This window comes from Rhinichthys klamathensis, unplaced genomic scaffold, assembly GCF_029890125.1.
Source record: "Rhinichthys klamathensis goyatoka isolate OS25496 unplaced genomic scaffold, OSU_Roscu_1.1 h1tg000196l_1, whole genome shotgun sequence".
NCBI lineage: Eukaryota > Metazoa > Chordata > Actinopteri > Cypriniformes > Leuciscidae > Rhinichthys > Rhinichthys klamathensis.
In genome coordinates, this window is record NW_026606722.1 from 8,137,373 (window position 1) to 8,162,381 (window position 25,009).

Sequence of the window (25,009 nt, forward strand, 5' to 3'; positions counted from 1 at the left end):
CACATACATAAATATATACAGTATATATGCAAACAAATGGGTGTGAGTACACATACACACACACGCACACACACATACACATACACACTGGTATTTGATCCTTAAAATTTGATTTATTCTGGGTAATAAGACATTCACACGGATGTGGTGACTCTAATGTAAGTTTAATTAATTGGATTCATTTTTGTTTATGTTGCTCTTTCTTGCACCAAGTCATTATGACTTATATTAGAACAGAAACCACAAAAACCTATACAAGTAAAAAAAAAAAAAAAAAAAAAATCGATTTCATTTAGGCTATCTCTACATGAAACTGAACTAGAAACTAGAAACTGCCAAAACACGTTTTTTAATAAATTACGTAAATGAGGGATCAACCCAATGGGCGTGCGCATGACGTCACCGTCCGAATCACGTCATACCGGAAGAGCGTTCATTGTTTTGGCGTTTCCTGATCCACATCTTGGGAGTCTCGCCGATTAAAACAACAAACATCTGACAGTCGACACATTACTGGTATAAATACATATCTCTTTCATTTAAAACAAGCTTTATAAATCAGTTGTGAGATTTGAGCCGGTAGCTGCTGTGTTTACTAGTGGACTGCTGTTGAACAGCGAGTCTCTGACTCGGTTCATTTCTCTCAGATTTTTATTCGCATTATGAACAGCATTAAGATCACAGATCAGCGTTTTTTCATATGTAGACGATAAAGCATCACCAGTAGATCGTTTTTAACTGGTGTATTGTTTCTGTGTCTGTTTTTATTCACATAGAGCTGATGATAAACAAGGCCGAGATGTTATAAATGGACCTGCCTTCACTAATGACTCGTTCACAGTTCATACAGCACTTGAACCAATGATCTTTTGATCTGATCTCATAAGTGTTACTACTTTTGTAAATTACAAACACTGCATATTAATAGATGTGAAATGTGCTCAGAAATTTAGCTGTCCATAACTTTTCAATCTGAATGAAAATGTCAGTGTTTAATACCATCTGTCTAGATTCTGTTATATAGAAAATCACATAACGTCTAGCTTAGTTATTCTAGTCACATGGACGTGTTTCTCTGTTTCTCGAGAATAATTCTACTCAACCAGTTGTTCCCTAATGGTCACGATCCAGATTAAATGTCGGACTTTGGTGGTGACGTAGTACCGTATTAAAATAGTTTAATACAACAGCAAATTAATTGTCCTGAAATGCATTAATAAAACAGAAACTACTAATAATAGTGTCTTTCTTCTTGTTCAGGTCACCATGACTCACTGGTTCCACCGAAACCCTCTGAAATCCACAGCGCCCGTGTCCTTCAACCTGTATGGTGTGGCATCCAGTCCCGCTGCCAATAAGATCTGCAAGTGAGGATTTTATTCGGGTATTATTGTATATTCATTTTGTGGGCCACTGTATTTATGACGTACATGTAAAACCTCTGTCTCAGTGACCTGAGAACGACACGGGCCAGACTTCTGGACATGTTCACCGATGCCACATGTACCCCAGAGATTATGAAGAAATCCAGTGATGAATATTTCGCTCTTTTACAGGGTTTGTGAATTATTATATTTCCTCTCTTGTGGCTCTGGTCAGATATTTCCATGTTGCTCATGCTGATTTGATTCATTTGCATTTATGTTGCTCAGAGGCATTTTATTGTTGTTTTGTTGGCATTGTTAAAAAAAAAATCTACTTTCTATTTTTTATAATTCACATAGGATTCATTTTGCCGCTGGATGGAACCACACAAGAGAGCAAGCTCCGGTTCATCCAGAACTTCAAATGGACTGACACTTTACAGGGAAATATTGCAAGGTAACTATCATACAATGTGGTTCAGCAATAATCAGCTGGTTTCACCAATAACGACTCAACACAAATTGCCTTGTAATAAACCTTATAATGCATTGTATAGAGAGCCTAAGTCCCTCCCCTCCGCTTCCGGCTCATGGGACCTTATTTCGGAAAAAATATGTATGGTAGTCATTGTCAATAGGGCTGCACGTTTTCAAGTTTTTCATTAACCGTTAACCGAGGCCCTTAGCGGTTAATACTCGGTTAACCATAGTGTCGCGCCGCAACCCCGAGATACAGACACACGAGAAAGGGGTAGTTCATTTTTAACACCTTTAATAACTGGTTGGACCACATTTGAAACGAAATTAATTTATAGAAATAAAACACAGTGGTAAGGACAGAGCAGTTATGGTATGTTCACACCGAACGCGAATTTAATTATTTGCGCGAGTAGATTACATGCAAAGTCAATGCAAAGACGCGAATAGACACATCATTCGCGCCAGGCGTTGCGAATGACGCTAATTGGGCGACAGGTTTGCCGCGAAGGTCTTCCGCGCAAGTTGAAAAATTTGAACTCGAGCGAATGTTCAAGCGTCTGAATAGACAGATAGACGCGTATTTGACGCTCTATTCGCGTTCGGTGTGAACACACCATAATGATGCCCGGGTGTTGGCTGTTGAGATGGTACAACAACGAGGTTGTACTTGAAGTATATCTAAGCACTGCATTGCAATACTTGCATTTTGCCTCGTCATTCTCGATTTTAAAGTGCTCCCACGCTGTGTTTTTCTTTGCCCGCATCATATTAGAAAACTGGTCATGACTACTTCTTGTGGACATTACAAATGTCTGGGACACCCCTAGTAGTCAATGGCGAGAGACAACTTATCTTTTATTCCGTCTGAACTGTGCCCTGAATTACACATATGATGTTTGTCAATCTAAAAGATAATTATGAAAGTCAAGAAAGTCGCAGTTTGTCATAAAACAGAAGAGTAACATTTAGTTTTATGTGAAAATCGCTCAATGAACTACATCTCCCGGGAAGCGAAACAACGAGCGAGATCCGCAGCTCGTGTGTGTGTGCAGTCTGGAAGTTGAATAAAAGTTTTTGTTTATATAATATGTGTGTATATATATATTATACACACACACACACACACATATATATAAAAATATATACAGTATATGCAAACAAATGGGTGTGAGTACACATACACACACACGCACACACACATACACACTGGTATTTGATCCTTAAAATTTGATTTATTCTGGGTAATAAGACATTCACACGGATGTGGTGACTCTAATGTAAGTTTAATTAATTGGATTCATTTTTGTTTGTGTTGCTCTTTCTTGCACCAAGTCATTATGACTTATATTAGAACAGAAACCACAAAAACCTATACAAGTAAAAAAAAAAAAAAAATGATCGATTTCATTTAGGCTATCTCTACATGAAACTGAACTAGAAACTAGAAACTGCCAAAACATGTTTTTTAATAAATTACGTAAATGAGGGCTTAACCCAATGGGCGTGTGCGTGACGTCACCGTCCGAATCACGTCATACCGGAAGAGCGTTCATTGTTTTGGCGTTTCCTGATCCACATCTTGGGAGTCTCGCCGATTAAAACAACAAACATCTGACAACATCTGTTGCGAATGACGCGAATTGGGCGACAGGTTTGCCGCGAAGGTCTTCGGCGCAAGTTGAAAAATTTGAACTCGAGCCAATGTTCAAGCGTCTAACTAGACGCGATAGACGCGTATTTGACGCTCTATTCGCGTTCGGTGTGAACACACCATAATGATGCCCGGGTGTTGGCTGTTGAGATGGTACAACAACTAGGTTGTACTTGAAGTATATCTAAGCACTGCATTGCAATACTTGCATTTTGCCTCGTCATTCTCGATTTTAAAGTGCTCCCACGCTGTGCTTTTCTTTGCCCGCTTCATATTAGAAAACTGATCATGACTACTTCTTGTGGACATTACAAATGTCTGGGACACCCCTAGTAGTCAATGGCGAGAGACAACTTATCTTTTATTCCGTCTGAACTGTGCCCTGAATTACACATATGATGTTTGTCAATCTAAAAGATAATTATGAAAGTCAAGAAAGTCGCAGTTTGTCATAAAACAGAAGAGTAACATTTAGTTTTATGTGAAAATCGCTCAATGAACAACATCTCCCGGGAAGCAAAACAACGAGCGAGATCCGCAGCTCGTGTGTGTGTGTGCAGTCTGGAACAAAACACTCAGGCATGACGGCGTAACGTTACGATTATAACGCAAGACTATAGAAACAATGACAGACGTTAGCTTCAGTAAAGTTAGCTTCAGTAAAGGAAGCTTCCGTAAAGTTAGCTTCAGTAAAGTTAGCATCAGTAAAGTTAGCTTCAGTACAGTTAGCGTCAGTACAGTTAGCGTCAGTAAAGTTAGCGTCAGTAAAGTTAGCGTCAGTAAAGTTAGCGTCAGTAAAGTTAGCGTCAGTAAAGTTAGCGTCAGTAAAGTTAGCGTCAGTAAAGTTAGCTTCAGTAAAGTTAGCGTCAGTAAAGTTAGCGTCAGTAAAGTTAGCTTCAGTACAGTTAGCGTCAGTAAAGTTAGCGTCAGTAAAGTTAACGTCAGTAAAGTTAGCGTCAGTAAAGTTAGCGTCAGTAAAGTTAGCGTCAGTAAAGTTAGCGTCAGTAAAGTTAGCTTCAGTAAAGTTAGCTTCAGTACAGTTAGCGTCAGTACAGTTAGCGTCAGTACAGTTAGCGTCAGTAAAGTTAGCGTCAGTAAAGTTAACGTCAGTAAAGTTAGCGTCAGTAAAGTTAGCGTCAGTAAAGTTAGCGTCAGTAAAGTTAGCGTCAGTAAAGTTAGCTTCAGTAAAGTTAGCTTCAGTACAGTTAGCGTCAGTACAGTTAGCGTCAGTAAAGTTAGCGTCAGTAAAGTTAGCGTCAGTAAAGTTAGCGTCAGTAAAGTTAGCTTCAGTAAAGTTAGCTTCAGTAAAGTTAGCGTCAGTAAAGTTAGCTTCAGTAAAGTTAGCGTCAGTAAAGTTAGCGTCAGTAAAGTTAGCGTCAGTAAAGTTAGCTTCAGTAAAGTTAGCGTCAGTAAAGTTAGCGTCAGTAAAGTTAGCGTCAGTAAAGTTAGCGTCAGTAAAGTTAGCGTCAGTAAAGTTAGCGTCAGTAAAGTTAGCTTCAGTAAAGTTAGCTTCATTCAATGAGAGAAAATGTGCGCCTTTGGGGTTTATAGTCTTTGTAATTACGTATTTTCACAGTCTTATACCTCAACAGTTTTACATCAAACTGCAACTTTCTTGACTTTAAAATGTATCTTTTAAATCAGTGGTTCTCAATCTTGGTCCTAGGGAGCCACTGCTCTGCACATTTTATATGTCTCCTTTATCTGACACACCCACTTCAGTTAATAAAGCTCTTTCCTAACGAGCTGATGATTTGAATCAGGTGTGTTAAATGAGGGAGACATACAAACTGTGCAGAGCAGTGGCTCCCTAGGACCAGGATTGAGAACCACTGTTTTAAATGGACAAACATCATATGTGTAATTCAGGGCACAATTCAAACACAATCAAAATATTTGTTGTCTCTCGCCATTGACTACCATTACAATATTTTTCCGAAATAAGGTCCCATGGTGGTCGACCAGAAGGGGAGGGGCTTAGGCTCTCTATTGTCTCATTAATAATTGTAACCAGAGTTATAGCCTAATACAATCTATTCATTGTTACTCATTTAGAAAGTATAATGCATTAAAAAACATGACAAGCAACCAATTTCAGATGTAACAAGTAATCTGCAAATATTATTATGCATACAAATATTTATGAAAAGAAATAGCATTACAATGTACATTATAAATACCTTTATATTGCATTAGACATAAAAGCGTCACATTCTTGGAAGAAAACACTGAAATGCATAATTTATTATATTTATCAAGCTGGTAGTAATACTTAATTGCATAAAAAAACAAATTGTGTTCTAATCTGAACAAACTAAGTGCGTCCAGCAACTGAACCTGTATTTTCTTTTTTTTTTTGTGTAGTTTTGTTCATGGTTTTTGAGAATGAAAGCAGGTCATGTGACGTGTTTATGTTGACATCGATCTAATTTGATGAGCTTCTACCAAATGAAAGATGAATCTGAACTAAGAGAACATGTTTGATTGGACTAAATCTATTGACTAAGAGGCATGACCCCATTTAAAAAGATGTTTTGTGTTTTCCAGTGCGCAGCAGGATGCGATCTTTGAGCTGGTGTCTATGGCGTTTAATGTCGCCATCTGGTACACCAAGTTTGCCTCACGACTGGCTGGAAAGGAGAAGTAAGTTCTCTGGAATAATTGATTATGATTGGTCAGTGATGACATTCTGTGATAAGGTATTAATTGCTGTACTTTAAGGGATACTTCACCTCGGGAAAGATTAATGTGTATTTAAAATGGGTCATTTATGTAAAAGAAATATGAAATTATTTTTGAATTTGGAGCTTTCTAGACTGAGAAAAGCCAGAAAATGTATTTTTGGCTTATGTGGATGAAAGACAACAACTCCCAGAATGCACTTGCTTCGCTGCCCTAGGAGGCCACGCCTACCGGTAACAGAGCGCAGTAGTTAAACAACAAGTCTAGGCTACTAGTGAGTCTCCGTGATGAGTCTGCCCGAAAATGTGTTTCGAGATCGCCCAAAATGTCCGGGATTCGGCTTTTGCGTTCTACAACAGGGTTCTACGCTAAGGTTTTTCCCAAGGGGCACATGTGCTCCTAAATGAAAAAATGTAGGAGCACACAAAGAAATTTTGGAGCGCAGTGAAAAATTTTCAAGTAACAGAGTTTAACAAACTATTATATATATATATATATATATATATATATATATATATATATATACACTACGTGTGTGCTCCTTCTCTTTGTTTTCAACTATGGTGTGAAACCGCCGATTTGATGCAGAAGTATAAATCACACTTTACAATCACTTTAGTAAAACAGAACAAGGGGAATGTGTTGATCTCAGGTGGAGGCTAAGAGCACATTGGCACACCTGTGCAGTGGACATCTGCATCTTTCCACTGCAGAGGCTCTTTCCACAACATGGAGGAGAAACTAGTTTAAATGAGTGTATTAGTATTTACTAGTATTAGTATCTACTGTAGATTTAGTCGACTAAAATCTTATTGTATTTCGTCGACTAAAACTAAAACAATTCAGATGACTAAAATATAATGGGTTTAGTTCAATTGTAATGCATTAATTTAGAATTTCTCTAAACCCATATACTCCCGGAGAAAACATCTATTAACCTGTTAATATGAATGATTTTAAAGTTTGAACATGCAATACAGATACAGATTTAACTACTGTGACTTAAAAAATATCTTAAAATTAAATAAAACCACTTTTCCGTAGAAGTAGAATAGTCTTCTTTTCAATGAATGATATATGCATTCTTTATAACTTGCATACATCATTCTTTAGTCTTTCAAGCAGCAGACATATTTATTTGTATGAATTAAATATAATGAATCCTTATTAAAGCTATTAACGAGCAGTGAATGCTTTTCTCTTTTTTTTTTTTTGTTGCTTGATCAATATTAAGGATACAGACCGGATTAGGTTTATTACCCACTGTCACTTTAAGACATCGGATCATGTCCAATGACATGCGGATCCAATTGCACTGATGCACATCCGATACACTCACAACTGTTTAAGACATAACCAACATAGTTTACGTGAATACTCTTCAAAACGGACATTTCGACATAATGTTGTGTATTTGTCCATTCAGACACGAAAGAGAGCTCAATTCAGTACTCGCGCGCTGTAACGTTATAGGTGTCTTTGTGCATGGCTGCACGCTTCGGGTCGGGTGTGTGCGCACAGAAAACCGAACCAAATAGAGCTTTTTTTTGCGTCGTCACTCTTATTCAGATCTATTTGTCTGCTCTACTCATTCTCCCAGACGTTTACATTTTTTAACGTTTTATGAGATGCAGCGCATGTCAGCCCGTGTGCCGGTGGGTAGATCAGCACGTTACAGTACAAATGTGTGCTTCTACCACAAACGCACTCAGGACATCAGTTCTGACTGGATCGCTTCCCAAATCGTCACTATCTAACATTTTTGTCATTCAAAACTATTTTTTATTTAGTTATCGTCACGCTTTCGATGGTTGTAGTTACTCGCACATTGTGCTCGTAAATCATTTTTCCGGTTCGCATGTATCCATTCCGTGCCATTCATTATGCTTACTGTGGCGAGCAGGACGAGGCCGGTGGTGTGATTACTGATGAGCGACACCTGTGAGACGCACCGGTCTCGTATCTCTCACGGAGGAGCGGGAATTTTCTTAGCAATGTTAAAACGCACATCAACCGATCACTTGTTTAGCGTTCATGTAAACACTACATTCAGATTCACCAATCGGAATGAATTCAGTTAGATTGAAACAAAAGGTGTGCATGTAAACAATGAATGGCGACTGCAGAAAGCAAAAGCTGAATCCCGGACATCGACGGCCGGACATGTCCGGGAAAAAGAGGATGGTAACCCCTACTACTTAGCTTTCTCCACAGAACAAGAGCCGTCTAGCTTAGCTTCCAAAAAAAGATGTCTGACACTATGTGTACATTCTGTGAGTGAGATCCCACCCTCTATGGCCGGATTGGGAACATGCGGGACAGCCCCTACTACTGGCTGCAGTCTTTAGCCTCTGGCCAAAAAATCCTCCGATGACGCAAAATGACGATTTTTGCATCATTGGAGGATTTTTTTCCAGACAAAAAATACATAAATCTCTCGTCTCAGGGGGATATGAGGGTGGAAAGCACGGTAATTTGAAAATACTACAGGTTTTCTACTTATACAAAGCTTAATGCTAAATCCTGAAGTATCCCTTTAAGCATTGTAAAATAAAACCCTGTCAAATAAGTTGTGTCTACTGCTAGAGCCGTACACATGCAGGCATATCTGATGTTTGGAGAAGTTCAAAACTGTTTTTAAAAAGACATGCAACTAATTTCCCACATAGTTGTGCCAATATAACTTCTCTCCAGTGTTGGTAATGTTAGCTAAAAGTAAACTATTAAAAATCATATTTTTTATTTGAAATAAAGCTGAAATAATATAAAATATAAATATTAGATGAAAAACTTAAACTTAAATTAATAAAAGAAAATAAGCTTAAATAAAAATAAATTAAAGCTAAATAGAATTTTTAAAAAGCTAATAAAAAATGACAAAAGTACATAACAAAACAAACTAAAATTACTTGAAAAATATAAAACGGAAAAAGAAAGAAATATATATATATATATATATATATATATATTAAATATATAATTTTTATATATATATATATATATATATATATATATATATATATATATATATATATATATATATATATATATATATATGAAAATTTAAAAATAAAAGGTAATTAATAATAATTATAAATAATATAACATACTATAATAGTATAAAAATACTAAAATAACAAAAACGTTTCACGGATCACTGCTCTTTTTCTTCCTACATAATAAAATTATTTTAATTTCAAAATCAATATTTAATTTATTCATATTCAGTAGCCTTGTAATAAATGAGATTATGCACTGTAAACTAGTCATTATTACTGTCTGGCTGACTGCACATCGCCTCAGTCTGTAAAATATAGTATTTATAAGCGTAATAAATTCTGTCTGGGTTTTTAGTTTCAATATTTCATTAAAGGCATTTTTACAAGTTTTTGTTTTTTTACATTGTAGCGTCACAGAGGACGAGGCCAAAGACGTTCACAAGAGTTTGAAAACCGCTGCTGGAATATTTAAAACCCTCAAGGTAAAATGTGCCTGATTTATTTTGTGGCGAATTAAAGCAGAAAGACTCTGAATTACAGAGATTTGAGTGCCTAAAACCCCCTTAAAGGGATAGTTCACCCCAAAATGAAAACTCTGTCAGTAATTACCCTCCCTCATGTTGTTCAACCCCGTAAGACTTTCGTTCATCTTCTGGACACAAATTAAGATATGTTTTATTAAATCTGAGAGCTGTCTCACTCCTCCATAGGCTTCTAAGGGATCGAAACTTGCCGGGCCAGAAAGTTATTAAATACATTGTTAAAATAGTCCGAGTGACTACAGTGGCTCAACCTTAAGTTTATCAAGCGACGAGAATACTTTCTGTGCGCAAAAAAAGAAAACAAAAATAACAACTTTATTCAACTATTAATTTCCTTCTCTGTTGGCCTCGAGTGAGTTCACGTGGTGTAACAGCGCAGCGCTTCTGGGTTGTACGTCACACGGAGGCTCACTATTGGCAGACGCTGGTCATGTGTGTGATGCGTGTGTCGTACAACACAGAAGCGCTGCGCTGTTACACTACGTGAACTCACTCGAGGCCAACAGAGAAGGAAATTAATTGTTGAATAAAGTTAGTTTTGTTGTTTTTTGCGCACAGAAAGTATTCTCGTCGCTTGATAAACTTAAGGTTGAGCCACTGTAGTCACTCGAACTATTTTAACGATGTCTTTAATAACTTTCTGGGCCGGCAAGTTTCGATCCCTTAGAAGCCTATGGAGGAGTGAGACAGCTCTCAGATTTAATAAAACATATCTTAATTTGTGTCCCGAAGATGAACGAAAGTCTTACGGGGTTGGAACGACATGAGGAAGAGTAATTACTGACAGAGTTTTCATTTTGGGGTGAACTAACCCTTTAACATGGTAAAACCACTGTAATGCATGCTCATGAGTGGCTTACTGTTTGATCCATGGTAATATTTGACTTCCTCTTTCCTGTCAGGAGACTCATATTCCTCGGCTCATCACTCCAGCAGAGAAGGGCCGAGACCTGGAGCCCCGAGTCATTGACACATACATTGTGCAGAGTCAGGCCGAGGCTCAGGAGGGTAAAACATGCCTCCGTTTACTCTGAGTTTACAGTATTGCTTTTGTGTGTGTGTGTCTGTCTGTGTGTGTGTCTGTCTGTGTTTGTGTGTGTGTGTGTGTGTGTGTGTGTGTGTGTGTGTGTCTGTGTGTGTGAGATACTTTACACTGTGAAACTGCACAAAGTTTCTGGGCAAAGTGCAATGCATACAAATAGGGGTGTGCGATATTGACAAAAAATGATATCTCGATATTTTCTCGATAACGATTATTAGACGATATTTTACTGAGTGTGTTTATTCTGTTGGTACTTTTGCAGGTTTAGGACTGTCGTGGATATTCTTAATTTTTTCCAATATGGTTCAATTGATTTTTACCTTTTAAAGCCATTTTTTAAACCTAATTCAATTGTGTCAATTTCATAAATTTAATCATAATCAATTATAAAAATAAGACACAATATGGCTGTTACCAATCAAATGAAATCAGTATCAACAAAAGTAATCTTTGCAATATTGATATTTTCAGATATTTCAGAATATTGATATTTAAAATGATTTAAAACAAGAAAAGATACCGGTACTTTCAATGTGAAATTGAAAGCGCCAGTAGGTGCCAGCGAGTCACTGTTAATGAGCGAATCATTTAGATTCAACCGATTCATTCAAACGGCTGATTCATTCAGTAAGAAACACCGCCGTGTGTGGCTTTGTTTTGAACTATTTTCGTTCGCCAAATAGAGCAAAAACAGGGAATATGGTGTCTAAAATGTAAGTCACTTAAAGGGGTCATATAATGCCATTTTTGTACAAGTTAATATGAATGTTTAGGGTCTAAATAAAAACTTTGTAATATACTTTTATTAAAAATTCTCATTAGTATTTTAAGAAAACACTCATTTTACCTGGTCAAAAACAGCTCTGTTTTCAGCACGACCCGGAACAAGATGACGGCCGCAAAGAAGTTCGACAATAAAGGCTCGAACAGGACGTTTCTGAATGGTTGGTTAACGTAATGTCACTTTGATCTATTTTTGTGCGTACTGGCAGGGTAGAGTAGTGAGATACAAACGCTGTGTGTTTACTGATGTATACGTTAGTTCATTGACAGATTGACGTTACAACTAATGGTCACGAAAAACTTTTTTTCGCGATTTGCAAAGATTAATATAAAGGTTAATAAAACTTTACACTCACTTCTTCTGGAGGTGCAGAGGGAACATAAATAGTTGCCACCGATTTTTTTTTCAGGAGCAGCTTCTTAACAAAACCAGCTTTATACTGATCCTTGTTTATAAAGCAGTCTGGTGAGAAATGATTAGCGCAAACATGAACGCATTGACGTTGCTCGTGGGGAATATTCCCTTCGAAAACAAAACTCAGCCACTGCGTCTTCAGCGGTTTGGATTTAGGAACATTAAAATGACTGCTGTGTTCGTTATTACACCCAAGAACAGAACACCACAATCGCTTAGACGCCATTCTGCTCCAGCGTATCAATGACGAACTGTGATGACAGCTCGCTCACGAGCGAGGGTGGGTCTGTGTTGAAACACTGCTGTCAGTCAACAATCGCGGGAGGGGCGTCCGATATAGTGACGTCACACGGTCGAACGGCTCGATTTGAGGCAGGTGAAAACATATAAGGAGATTAAAACAAAAACACTGGATGGATTTTTGTCATTATATGATGGTTGTGTACAGACACTGCCAACACACATTTCAGTACAATCAACTTGTAAAAGTGCATGTACCATTATATGACCCCTTTAATATTACCTTCTTGTTTATTAAACTTGTATATAATCAATATAACATTTGTTATCATGCTGATATTTGGAGAAAACTACACTCTTGTGATATTTATTACTAAATTATATAAATACTAAAATACTAATGACTAAATTACGCAGTGAAAGTGCGCGCTCTAAATGCGCACCCGCACTAGTCTAATCTCTGTGTGTGTGTGTGTGTGTGAGGGATAGGCTGTACTCGATAATGTCACATCGTTAAAATAACAATTACGATATTATCGCAGACGATATATATCGCACACCCCTACATACAAATGGTTTTCAAATCTGAATGATAAACTCTACGAAGTGTCCTCAGAGAAAATCCAAATACTCCAGACATTGTAGTTGTCAATGAACTTTCTAAAAACATTCTGAAGTGGGTTGTTGTTTTGATGCTTACATGGACTTGTGTTTTTCTGAGAAAATGTTAAAATACCAGTCATTAACAAATGCTTTAGCAGTGTGTGTTTACAGCACAAAACTGATCATCCTAATCTTTGGTAGTCTAGGACACACGAAGATAAATTTCATTTAGTTTTTTATTGTCTTTTATACTGTGATTTAACGTGGAACTCTCTTTTTGAATCAATTCAGTTAAAAAATCCTGATATATTTTGGAAATATGAAGGGGAGATTTTGTGCTGGCTGTTTGAAAATGATGTTTTTGCTTTGGCAAAATGTATAGAAAAGGCCTGTTATCTGCGGCAAAGTATTTTGTATCCCATATAAAAAGCCATCTCTATTTGTATGTGTAGTTATTTTTAGTGGTTTTGTTATGCTATGTTGGGTTCTGTGTTATGTCACGTGGGTACTTGGAGATATTTGTGAAATTATTACTGTAGTGTCTAATAAGCCTATGAGGGCTGGGCTCCATGGTGTTTGACACTTAAAGGGGTGGTTGATTATGATTTCACTTTTCTAACTGTAGTTAGTGTGTAATGTTGCTGTTTGAGCGTAAACGACATCTGCAAAGTTACAAAGTTCAAAGCAAAGGGAGATATTTGCTTTTAAAGAAATCGTTTTTTAAGGACTACAACAAACGGCTGGTAGGAACTACACGAGCTTCCTCCCGGGTTAGTGACATCACTAACCCTAAAATTTACATAAGCCCCGCCCCCAGGAACACGCAGTCCATTTTGAGAAGAGGAAGAGCTGTTGTAGTCACTCTGTGTGCATCTCACAACAGTTCATATACAAGCGATTTATTGATTATCCTGATAGAATATGCTAATTAAAGATAGTCAACTCCACATCAGCAACATAAATTCATCAACTAACCATTCAGAGATTTCTTGTTGCATTCTACATGTTGTCACTTCTTCTTAGTCTCTCCATCTTTGTCTGACTCCGGTTTAAACATAAAAGGCAGAACAGTTTCTGACATTTTAGGTAATCAGAGCTGCTAACACACCCACTCTTGAAGCTCCGCCCCCTGTGCCGGGAGCTGCAGCTCATTTGCATTTAAAGGACCAGACAGAAAACGAGGCGATTTTGCTCACGCTCAAAAAGTGACAACTTTAACATGCTATATAAAAATATCTGTGGAATATTTTGAGCTAAAATAAACACACTCTGGGGACATCAGAGATTTATTTTACATCTTGTGAAAAGGGCACTATACCACCCCTTTAAATAAACAAATCAATCAATCAATCAAATCTAGGACATGTGCACAGATTATGCGTCAGAGGTCTGCAAATTGCTGGACTGAGTAAAAAGACCTCTAAGCAAATAGCAAAATACTGTTCTGTGTGTGTGTGTGTGTGTGTGTGTGTGTGTGTGTGTCAGCAATCATAGGCAGTCTACGTGTGTGTGTGTGTGTGTGTGTGTGTGTGTGTGTGTGTGTGTGTGTGTGTGTGTGTGTGTGTGTGTGTGTGTGTGTGTGTCAGCAATCATAGGCAGTCTGCATGTGTGTGTGTGTGTGTGTGTGTGTCAGCAATCATAGGCAGTCTGCATGTGTGTGTGTGTGTGTGTGTGTGTCAGCAATCATAGGCAGTCTGCATGTTTGGAGAAGGCGATGTCACCTCTATCCATAGCCTATTTATTTATATATTCATGTGGTTGTGACAATTGTCGATGTGTGTATTGTCAGGTGAAACATAACAGGCTCTTTGTGAATATTTGGATGCTGTGTTGTTTTAATCAGTATTGGTCATTCCAAATAAAATAATCAAGTGTGTGTGTGTGTGACGGTTCATGTGTGTGTGTGTTTTTAGTGACCATTGCCAGAGCCATCGAGCTGAAGCACAACGCCTCCCTCATCGCAGCGCTGGCATTCGAAACGGCAAACTTCTACCAAAAGGCCGGTAGGTTTAATACTGACTCTGTTTAATCAACCTTTCTCTGTTTAAAGGGACAGTTCACTCAATAATGAAAATTATCATCATTAACCTATCTCTCAAATTGTTCCAAACTTGTATGAGTTTCTTTCTTCTGCTGAACACAAAAGAAGATATTTTGAAGACTGTTTGTAATCAGACGGTTGTTGGACCCCATTGACTTCCATAGTAGGAAAATAATACTGTATAGAAGTCAATGGCTACTGTCAACTGACATTCTTTAATGTTCAGCAGAAGAAAGAAACTCATACAGGTTTGGAACAAGTTGAGGGTGAGTAAATGATGACAGCATTTTCATTTTTGGGTGAACTGTCCCTTTAATTCTGCATTATAATTGGCAAATGTGGGAGTGTATATTTATTGTTATATATACAAAAGTTTGGGATCATTTGGAAAGAAATTAAATGAATCAAAAGTGACTATAGACATTTGTAATGTTACAAATTATTTATATTTCAAATAAATGCTGTTCTTTTGCACTTTCTATTCATCAAAGAATCCTGAAAATGTATATTTTTTCCACAAAAATGTTTTCAATATTGATAATAATGAGAAATGTTTCTTGAGCATCAGATCAACATATTAGAGTGATTTCTGAAGGATCATGTGACACTGAAGACTGGAGTAATGATGCTGAAAATTCAACTTTGATCATAGGAATAAATTACGTTTTAATATATATTCACATAGAAAACAGTTCTCAACTCACAATATTTCGCAATATTACTGTTTTTACTTTAATGTTAACTATATAACATGAAATAAAAATACTTCTACAGCATTTATTAACCGTAGTTAATGTTAATTTCAACATTTATTAATGCATTAGTTGTATCTGTTAAGATTAATAAATGCACTATGAACAGACAGAAACGAATTGCTCATGCTTGTTGTACTTAATTACCATAATCTTATCTGGAATGTATAAGAATTTATCTAAAAATTGTCATCTTACCCCCAAAAAATACACATGGAATATTGACGTGAATTTATATAATTATTTTATGTTATAAAGTCCAGCAGGACACATGAGAGCATTTGTTCAGAAATATTAATCAAATACTTCAGAGAGCCTTATAATAAGACATTATACATTATTTAGAAGATTATTTTTCATATTCTTTTTCAGATCACACTCTGAACACTTTGGATCCAGAATGCAGCAGTAAATGGAAGAAATACCTGCAGCTGAAGCAACACTTCTACATGGCTTATGTGAGTCCATCAGGGGCCGGTTTCACAAAGCTATTTTAGACCGGTCTAAATTTTGCTCATAGACTAGTCTAATGCAAGTTAGACTGTTTCACAAAAATAAAGACTTAATTTAGACAAAAAAATTAGACACCTTTCCCCCAGAATAACTTAGGGCTAAGACTCTGTTACCTTGGCAACCAGCAGTAACAATCAGTTACATTACAAACATTGTGAACGCAGCATATCTGTTACCTTGGCAACCAACAGTAACAATCAGTTACATTACAAACAGCCGAAAGAAAAGGGAAAAATGGACCTTTCCAAATGAAACATTTCTTCTTGTTACTACATTCTCTGCTGAATTTCCCAAGTAAAATGTCCTTGTAACTGTTATACTCCTCCAACAAACACATATTTTCCGCTGGGGTAAACTTACTAGATCTGCCATGTTTTTTGTTTAGAAAAGTGTCTTATTTTACCCAGAATGCATTGCAGTGTAGTCCTACTTAAAGGTTCTCTAAGCGATCCTGGGTGACGTCACTTCTTGTTGACATTCTAACTATTGTCAAACAAAACGGAGGCTAGCTAGACCCTCCCTCCTCCTCATCCGCACACTAACCCCCCAAACCCTTCTTGTCGGTGATTGGCTGGAACAGTTTGTTATGTTTCGGGGAGCGGGTCGCCGCAGTTTGTTTTTGTTGCTGTTTGTGGAGCCTGGGCTGTCTACAGAGATCGCGTTTCTTTACAGTGTGTTCAGGGGACAGGCAGCCAGCGGTTAGTGAGGACATGTTTGCTGTATGTGACAAAAAATGTTTTGGCCTAAAAAACGCGTGACATCGCTTAGAGCACCTTTAAGATAGTCAGAGTCTTAAGTGCTTTGTGCAACGATATTCCCTTTCATGTAGAGTGTAATAAAGCTGTTTGTGAATGTAAAAGGTCAAAGTCAGTGTTGGGCATGTTACTTAAAAAAGGTAATTAGTTATAGTTACTAGTTACTTCTCACAAATAGTAACTGAGTTAGTAACTGAGTTAAATCATTATAAAAGTAACTAATTACCAGGGAAAGTAACTATTGCGTTACTTCTTTTTTTTTAAATGTTCAAATAGGCCTATGTCAAATAACTTGGATGCCCCCAATAATAATTATGTTAAATTAATGAAATGGACACTAAATAGAATAAATTATTATTATAATACATTGTACACTAATCTACACTATTGTAATGTTGCTGTGTGACAATGTGAGATACACCTATTAAATTCAATATATTATTTTAAATAGTATCATTACTATAGTAGAACAATAAAACATAATAGATTAATATTTAATATATATATATATACACTGATTGGCTTCATCACTCTGTCTCCTCTCCACCAGTAAGCTGGTGTGCGGTGAGCGTTCTGGCGCACTATGGCTGCCGTCGCATCATCCAAGTGGATGCTGCACATTGGTGGTGGTTGAGGAGATTCCCCCTTCCATGTGAAGCGCTTTGAGTGCCTAGAAAAGCGCTATATAAATGTAATGAATTATTATTATTATTATTATTATATATATGTATAATGCTCGGACACCCTCTGTCTTTCTCGCACACTGTCGAGCGTGCTCTCGGACACGCTCGGTCTCTCTCGCACATTGCTTGCGACGTTCGCTTCACTTTTGTCCAGTCCGGCGCCTCATAAACACACACACACACACACACACCAGAGAAAAAACTTTGCAGGTCCTATGGCGGAGAGAGAGCCGACTCGGATGAAAACCGCTTCAGTGAGCTCAATTAGGCTATAGTAACGCCGCATTTTATTATCAGTAACGGTAACGGCGTTGTAACGGGGGAAACAGTAATTCGTTTGATTACTCGTTACTGAAAAAGAAAAACGCCGTTAGTAACGCGTTTATTTATAACGCCGTTATTCCCATCACTGGTCACAAGTCACAAGTGCAGATAAATGTAGATATTGTGTACCAAAAGAACGAGGCGATTCTGAAATGCCTGAAACGAGTCGTCAGTAATTCCAGTCTCACTTCTAGCTCGAATCTACATAGGTTTGTAACAAATTTGCATAATGCCAGCCTCTGGTCTTCATTGGCTGAACAGCGTCTGCTTTGCCCCGCCCTCAAACACTGTAGTTGTAGCTGAGACTGGAAGAGTTTGGTTCGTGTTGTTCATGTCGAGAAGAACTCGTTCATGTTTTCTGTGCTGCGAAAGTAAAATCACTTAAAAAGGATTAGAACTTGCGCTAGAATTGATTGAGAATTGATTACTGTTCGTATCACTGTGTGTATCAAGCGCTGAGAAAGAGCTGAAATTCAGATATGGTAATGGCAGTTTCGACCAATCACAACAGACTGGGAATTTGACCAATCAGAGCAGAGCAGGCTCTCGGAGAGGCGGGGCTTAGAGAGACTGAATCTTCAAACAAACTGTTTTGAGACTCTGCAAAAAAGAGCTGATGCTGCAGTGTATATTATGAGAAAATTAAAAAGTTTTGACCTTGGAATCATGTAAACCTGAAAACAAAAAAAAAACTAAATTAGGAACCTTTAAAATCGCATAATAGGGGCATTTTAACATTTAATATTGACTCAAGCAAATGCTTTTAGTTTGAGGCGGGACTTTCTGTTAGTTTGAACGATGACAGACGAGTTGAATGTTTGGATTTTCAACATTTGGCAACACTAGTGCAATAAATATGTTCCTGTTTGATTGATTTGATTGGCAGGCACACTGCTATCATGGACAGACTCTTCTTGCGGGTGATAAATGTGGAGAGGCCATCAGATCCCTGCAGGAGGCGGAGAAATGTACGCAAAGATAAATCCCACATTAAAGTATCAGACATTTCAGTCAATACAGTTGGGTATTTTAGTGGACATATTTTGGTGACACTTATTAAGTTCAAAAGTTGTATATGTTAACATTAGATAATGCACTGTGAACGAACATTTTCATTAACAAGGTAAAAATATTTCGCTCGTTGTTAGTTTAATGCATTGACTAATGCTAACAAATGACACCTTATTGTAGTGTTAGCCATATTTTATATTCAAAGATATTCAGTTATTTTTAACATTGATAGTAAAAACTAATTTTATGCTGTAATAGTAAAAATGCTTCATTCTTCTTCATAATTGTCTGAAAAGGTTGAATGTATTTTAGCAAAATGATGCTGTGATGACTTGTAGTTTCTGAATATTTAGAGCTTTTAACTCTTTCCCTGCCAGCGTTTTTGACCATTTGCACAAACGTTTCATGGCCCCAAGATTATTTAGTTGCAATATATCAAAACATGCAATATATCAAAAAGAACAGACCCGCATGCATTCTTTTATTAACACTTGAATGTGGGTAAGTTTCATTAAAAAAGCAACATTTTGAGCAAAAAGCTGAAAAAAATCATGTTTTTGTCAAAGACTACATCCAGATTAGATTCAGAACGGTGATTCAAACACAGATGGAGTAGATCGAGTCCATCAAAGCTTCACAGTCCTGTAACTCGTCCTGGGTCGACATTTCATTCAGTAACATTTAAATGGGGTTTAATGTTAAATGATCGTGTACATATGCATTAGGAATGCTTCTTTCACTTCTTCTTCGCCTGTGTTTTGATCAGGAGATTCAGTAATCTTTCATTAGATGTGTAATAGCGCCCCCTACCGTATAACAGTGAAAACTCGGAAAGCCGGAAAATTCCGTCAATGGCGGGGAAAGAGTTAATAGTTAAATCACATGTGTGAAATCCTTCTTTTAATGGTTGTAATGGCGGTAGGTTACTCGCGCGCTGAAGCCTTGTGTAAAGAGTACCGTCAGATGAAGGGTCCCGGCAGCACCGCCAAACCCTCGGAGCAGCTCTTCTTTAAGAAACTGGGCTCGTTCATCAAAAACACCCTGGAGAAATGCCAGAGAGAGAACGGCTTCATGTGAGTCAACCAACATCCAGAGAAAATATAAAGAGGACCTATTATCCTTTTTCACATGTTCATCTTTCTTTAGTGTGTAATGTTGCTGTTTGAGCACAAAGTCCCTCCAGCGGGAGTTCTTCTCTATATCAGTGTCAGTGTTTCTGAACTCCTGAAACGCCTCCATTGTACTCTTGAGTCACAAACACGTCACAATATTCCTCATTTAAATAATTCATATGCAGAATAAAGGGGCGGGGCCTGGTTGAGTTAGTTAGTAGTGTGTTAAACTGGCGGTTATGGTAAGGGGCGGGACATTTCCCAAACACACTCGAAGCGCTCGACCAATCACAAAACACTGATCCAGCCGACCAATCAGAGCACAGTGTGCTTTTCAGAAGGAGGGGCTTCATAGAGACAGGAATTAAACAGAGCGTTACTGACAGACTGGGAAGAGAGGAGCCGCAACAATATCAAACTTGTGAAAAATATGGTGTTTTAAAAAAAATAAAGCATAAAAACCTATTCTAGTAGGGTAAACTTTGTAAAAGGGTATAATAGGTCCTCCTTAACACTTGTTTTAACAGTATGATTAAAAAAAAAGCTTCATAGAAAACAAATTTTTCACGGCTGAATTTCTGTGTCAGTTACTTCCACAAGGTTCCCGCTGAAGCTCCTGCTCTGGAGTTGAAGGCTAGCTATGGTTTGGCTGAACCGACTCCGTTCGAGCTCCCGGCTCTCAGCGCTCAGTGCACACCTGAAGTCTACGCCACCTTTGACCTTACCAGAGGACCGAAAGACGACAAGGTGAGGAGATCTTTCCCTTCCCACAAATAAGAGCATTTACACAGTCCACACACACACACACACACACACAGAGTTGGACTTGTAACCCAAAGGTCTCAGGTTTGAGTCTCAGTGTGTGTGTGTGTGTGTGTGTGTGTATATATATATATATATATATCATAAAAGAAGATCATTTGAGAATTGTCCCAGAAATGTGTTGTTTTGTTTTGTTCATAAAATGGTCAATGGTTCTTCAAAATGTTTTGAAAAAAAAGAAAGTCATTCAAGTTTAAAACGACATGAGTAAGTAAATGATTGTAGAATTAGCATTTTTGGGTGAACTGTCCCTTTTAAAGTATGGAAATATGAAATAATTTTTTTAACGAAATGATAGTCTAAAACTTCCAGTAGGTGGCGGTAAATGTCTAAATAAGTAAGTCATTGAATCCATTCATTCGATTCGCTGATTCATTCAGGAGTGAAGTAAATGGCTCTCTTATGAATCAGTCATTGAATCATTCATTCATTCGATTCTCTGATTAATTCAGGAGTGAAGTAAATGGCTCTCTTTATGAATGAGTCATTGAATCATTCATTGATTCGATTCTCTGATTAATTCAGGAGTGAAGTAAATGGTAAAAATGGTAAATGGACTGCATTTATATAGCGCTTTCACAGACCCAATGGCCACCAAAGCGCTTTACATTTTGCCATACAAGGCGCCATCCAGCTCGTCAGGAGCAGCTGGGGTTAGGTGTCTTGCTCATGGACACCTCGACACTTGGTCAGGTGGAACCGGGGATTGAACCACCAACCTTCCGGTTTGTAGACAACCTACATGAACCACTGAGCCACTGCCGCCATTTAAAAGTAAATGGCTATCTTATGAATGAGTCATTGAATCATTCATTCATTCGATTCTCTGATTAATTCAGGAGTGAAGTAAATGGCTCTCTTATGAATGAGTCATTGAATCATTCATTCATTCGATTCGCTGATTAATTCAGGAGTGAACTAAATGGCTCTCTTATGAATGAGTCATTGAATCATTCATTCGATTCTCTGATTAATTCAGGAGTGAACTAAATGGCTCTCTTTATGAATGAGTCATTGAATCATTCATTCATTTGATTCGCTGATTAATTCAGGAGTGAACTAAATGGCTCTCTTTATGAATGAGTCATTGAATCATTCATTCATTCGATTCGCTGATTAATTCAGGAGTGAAGTAAATGGCTTTCTTTATGAATGAGTCATTAAATCATTCATTCATTCAATTCTCTGATTAATTCAGGAGTGAAGTAAATGGCTTTTTTACGAATGAGTCATTAAATCATTCATTCATTCAATTCTCTGATTAATTCAGGAGTGGAGTAAATGGCTCTCTTATGAATGAGTCATTGAATCATTAATTCATTCGATTCTCTGATTAATTCAGGAGTGAACTAAATGGCACTCTTTATGAATGAGTCATTGAATCATTCATTCATTCGATTCTCTGATTAATTCAGGAGTGAACTAAATGGCTTTCTTTATGAATGAGTCATTGAATCATTCATTCATTCGATTCTCTGATTAATTCAGGAGTGAACTTAATGGCTTTCTTTATGAATGAGTCATTAAATCATTCATTCATTCATTCAATTCTCTGATTAATTCAGGAGTGAACTAAATGGCTCTCTTTATGAATGAGTAATTGAATCATTCATTCATTCGATTCTCTGATTCATTCAGGAGTGAAGTAAATGGCTCTCTTATGAATGAGTCATTGAATCATTCATTCATTCGATTCTCTGATTAATTCAGGAGCATAGACTGTAAAAAAAGATGGACGATGCCCCTTCGTTCTTTTCCATTGGAGAGAACTGAAGCCGCCAGTGTCCCGATATGGCGCTGACATATTGGAACTTGAGTCTGCGCAGTAGCGTTTTCGGGACCAGTCATGCGCAGTCGTGAGCAGGAAGTAAAGCCGCGAAATCAAGGCCCCGCCCCCACTCTCGCTGAATCAATCGTAAGTACACGCCCCTGCACTTTTCTTAAGTGGCCTTGTCTGCTCCGTTCCTCTCCAATGATGTCTGCTGATTGCAGTACCTCGTTAAAATAAGATAAATACAACTAATAACCACATAGTCAACATTAAGAAAAAAAGTCTGTTAGTACTTCAGTGACTACTTCGCACAGAGAACCTGTCAATCACAGCTGTCAATCATGATGTCACAGCACCGTTTTTATAGCATCAAATAGCTAACTAAAAACTAACTTATTTTAAAAACAAACACTTGAAATTACATCAACGTGATAGAAACTACAGTAAATGACAGAAACTATCTTTAGAAAAAAGATATGTGAAGTGTAATTTAATTATTTAGTTGGTCTCACGTCCCGTTGAATAACATGGGGAGGCGGGGCTTATGACCTATACTAGGACCGGTCACCGGGGGGCGATCGAGACGTTTTGGCTTCACTTTTGAGGGCTTGTGCGGCACGCTTGTTCAGGAGTAAACTAAATGGCTCTCTTTATGAATGAGTCATTGAATCATTCATTCATTCGATTCGCTGATTAATTCAGGAGTGAACTAAATGGCTCTCTTTATGAATGAGTCATTAAATCATTCATTCATTCAATTCTCTGATTAATTCAGGAGTGAAGTAAATGGCTCTCTTATGAATGAGTCATTGAATCATTCATTCATCCGATTCTCTGATTAATTCAGGAGTGAACTAAATGGCTCTCTTTATGAATGAGTCATTGAATCATTCATTCATCTGATTCTCTGATTAATTCAGGAGTGAACTAAATGGCTCTCTTTATGAATGAGTCATTGAATCATTCATTCATTCGATTCTCTGATTAATTCAGGAGTGAACTAAATGGCTCTCTTTATGAATGAGTCATTGAATCATTCATTCATTCGATTCTCTGATTAATTCAGGAGTGAACTAAATGGCACTCTTTATGAATGAGTCATTGAATCATTCATTCATTCGATTCTCCGATTAATTCAGGTGTGATCTAAATGGCTCTCTTTATGAATGAGTCATTGAATCATTGGTTTACCCGATTGATTCGCTCAAAACGCTGATTCGGTCAGAAACGAAGCACCGCTGTGTTACTCTGAGATGCACAACTGTTCTGTTCTGGCTTTATAGGTAATATTTTCGTTGGCAAAATTTACTAGTAACTAATTTATTAAACTGTTGAAAAAAAGAAATCACTTTTGCGGGTAAAAACAGCACTCATGTGATATTGCACTTGTTATTATAGATAGCACTCTGTATCTCTGGACACCAACTGTCATAATGTCCCTTGTTTACCGGCTGAAGCTCTAAAATTGTTTCCTCCTTCCAGCCTAAAGCGAAGCATGACGAGGAGATCAAGCCAGTGAAGGAGCCGGACCTGAAGCCACAGACAGACACGGGCTGCGTCGTCTCTTAATGGTGTCGATGGACAGGTGAACATGATGTCTAGAGGAGTCTGTCATCTTCAATCGTCATTCTCTCCACGCGCAAATATATAACAATATAACATAGTGATATAACAGTGGCGTCTGTCTCGTGCTCGGATTCTCTTTAAGGTGTTTTAACTACAAACGACAGATGTTCTAATGAACGATTGAGTGAGTCTGATGAAGAATTAATCCTAATAACCCAGACTGAATCTGAATTATGTGATCATTTGATATGCACTTGATTATCTTTCTGTAGCAGAATACCGATTTTATTGAGATATTAAGGGTTTATTGGGTCCAATGATTAGAGAATAACTTCTATAGGTCACTGAATTAAAAAAAAAATTCTCTTAATGTTTATAATTTGGCTATTCATGTTGATGCTGGTTAATGATCCATTGCTCAACACAAATGCTAATGTTTAACAGTCTTTAAACTGAGTAAATTTCAAACAGAAATGTCATATTTTACCCCGTCTAAAACCATTTTAAAACCATTAATCTTCTGTATTAAGACATTGCTATATATATATATATATATATATATATATATATATGTAAGGGCTGTCAAATCGATTAATCGCATCTAACATAAAAGTTTGTGTTTATATGATATCTGTGTGTATATATATATATATATATGTGTGTGTGTTTGTGTATATGTATATATGCACACATTATATAAATGCAAAGTTTTGTGTTAGATGCGGTTAATCTTGATTAATCTATTTGACAGCCACTATATATATATATAATTCTGTCTTAATATAATAAATAGGGGTCTAAAAAATAGGCTTAATGCAAAATATAATTTCTTGACTATTATTGTGAACTTCACTAAAC

The 25,009-nt window shown here is 37.3% G+C and overlaps 1 protein-coding gene across 1 annotated transcript; it reads left to right on the plus strand.

Moving 5' to 3' along the window:
• The first annotated feature begins 386 nt into the window (after positions 1-386).
• brox (BRO1 domain and CAAX motif containing) lies at positions 387-24,688 on the plus strand. The gene is made up of 13 exons (XM_056262828.1): positions 387-516; positions 1,261-1,367; positions 1,451-1,557; positions 1,725-1,821; positions 6,043-6,138; positions 9,586-9,658; positions 10,621-10,726; positions 14,715-14,804; positions 15,967-16,052; positions 18,756-18,837; positions 19,803-19,953; positions 20,580-20,739; positions 24,068-24,688. The coding sequence occupies exons 2-13, from the start codon at positions 1,267-1,269 to the stop codon at positions 24,152-24,154; spliced, it is 1,236 nt and encodes a 411-aa protein (XP_056118803.1). The 5' UTR covers positions 387-516; positions 1,261-1,266; the 3' UTR covers positions 24,155-24,688.
• Positions 24,689-25,009: the final 321 nt, after the last annotated feature.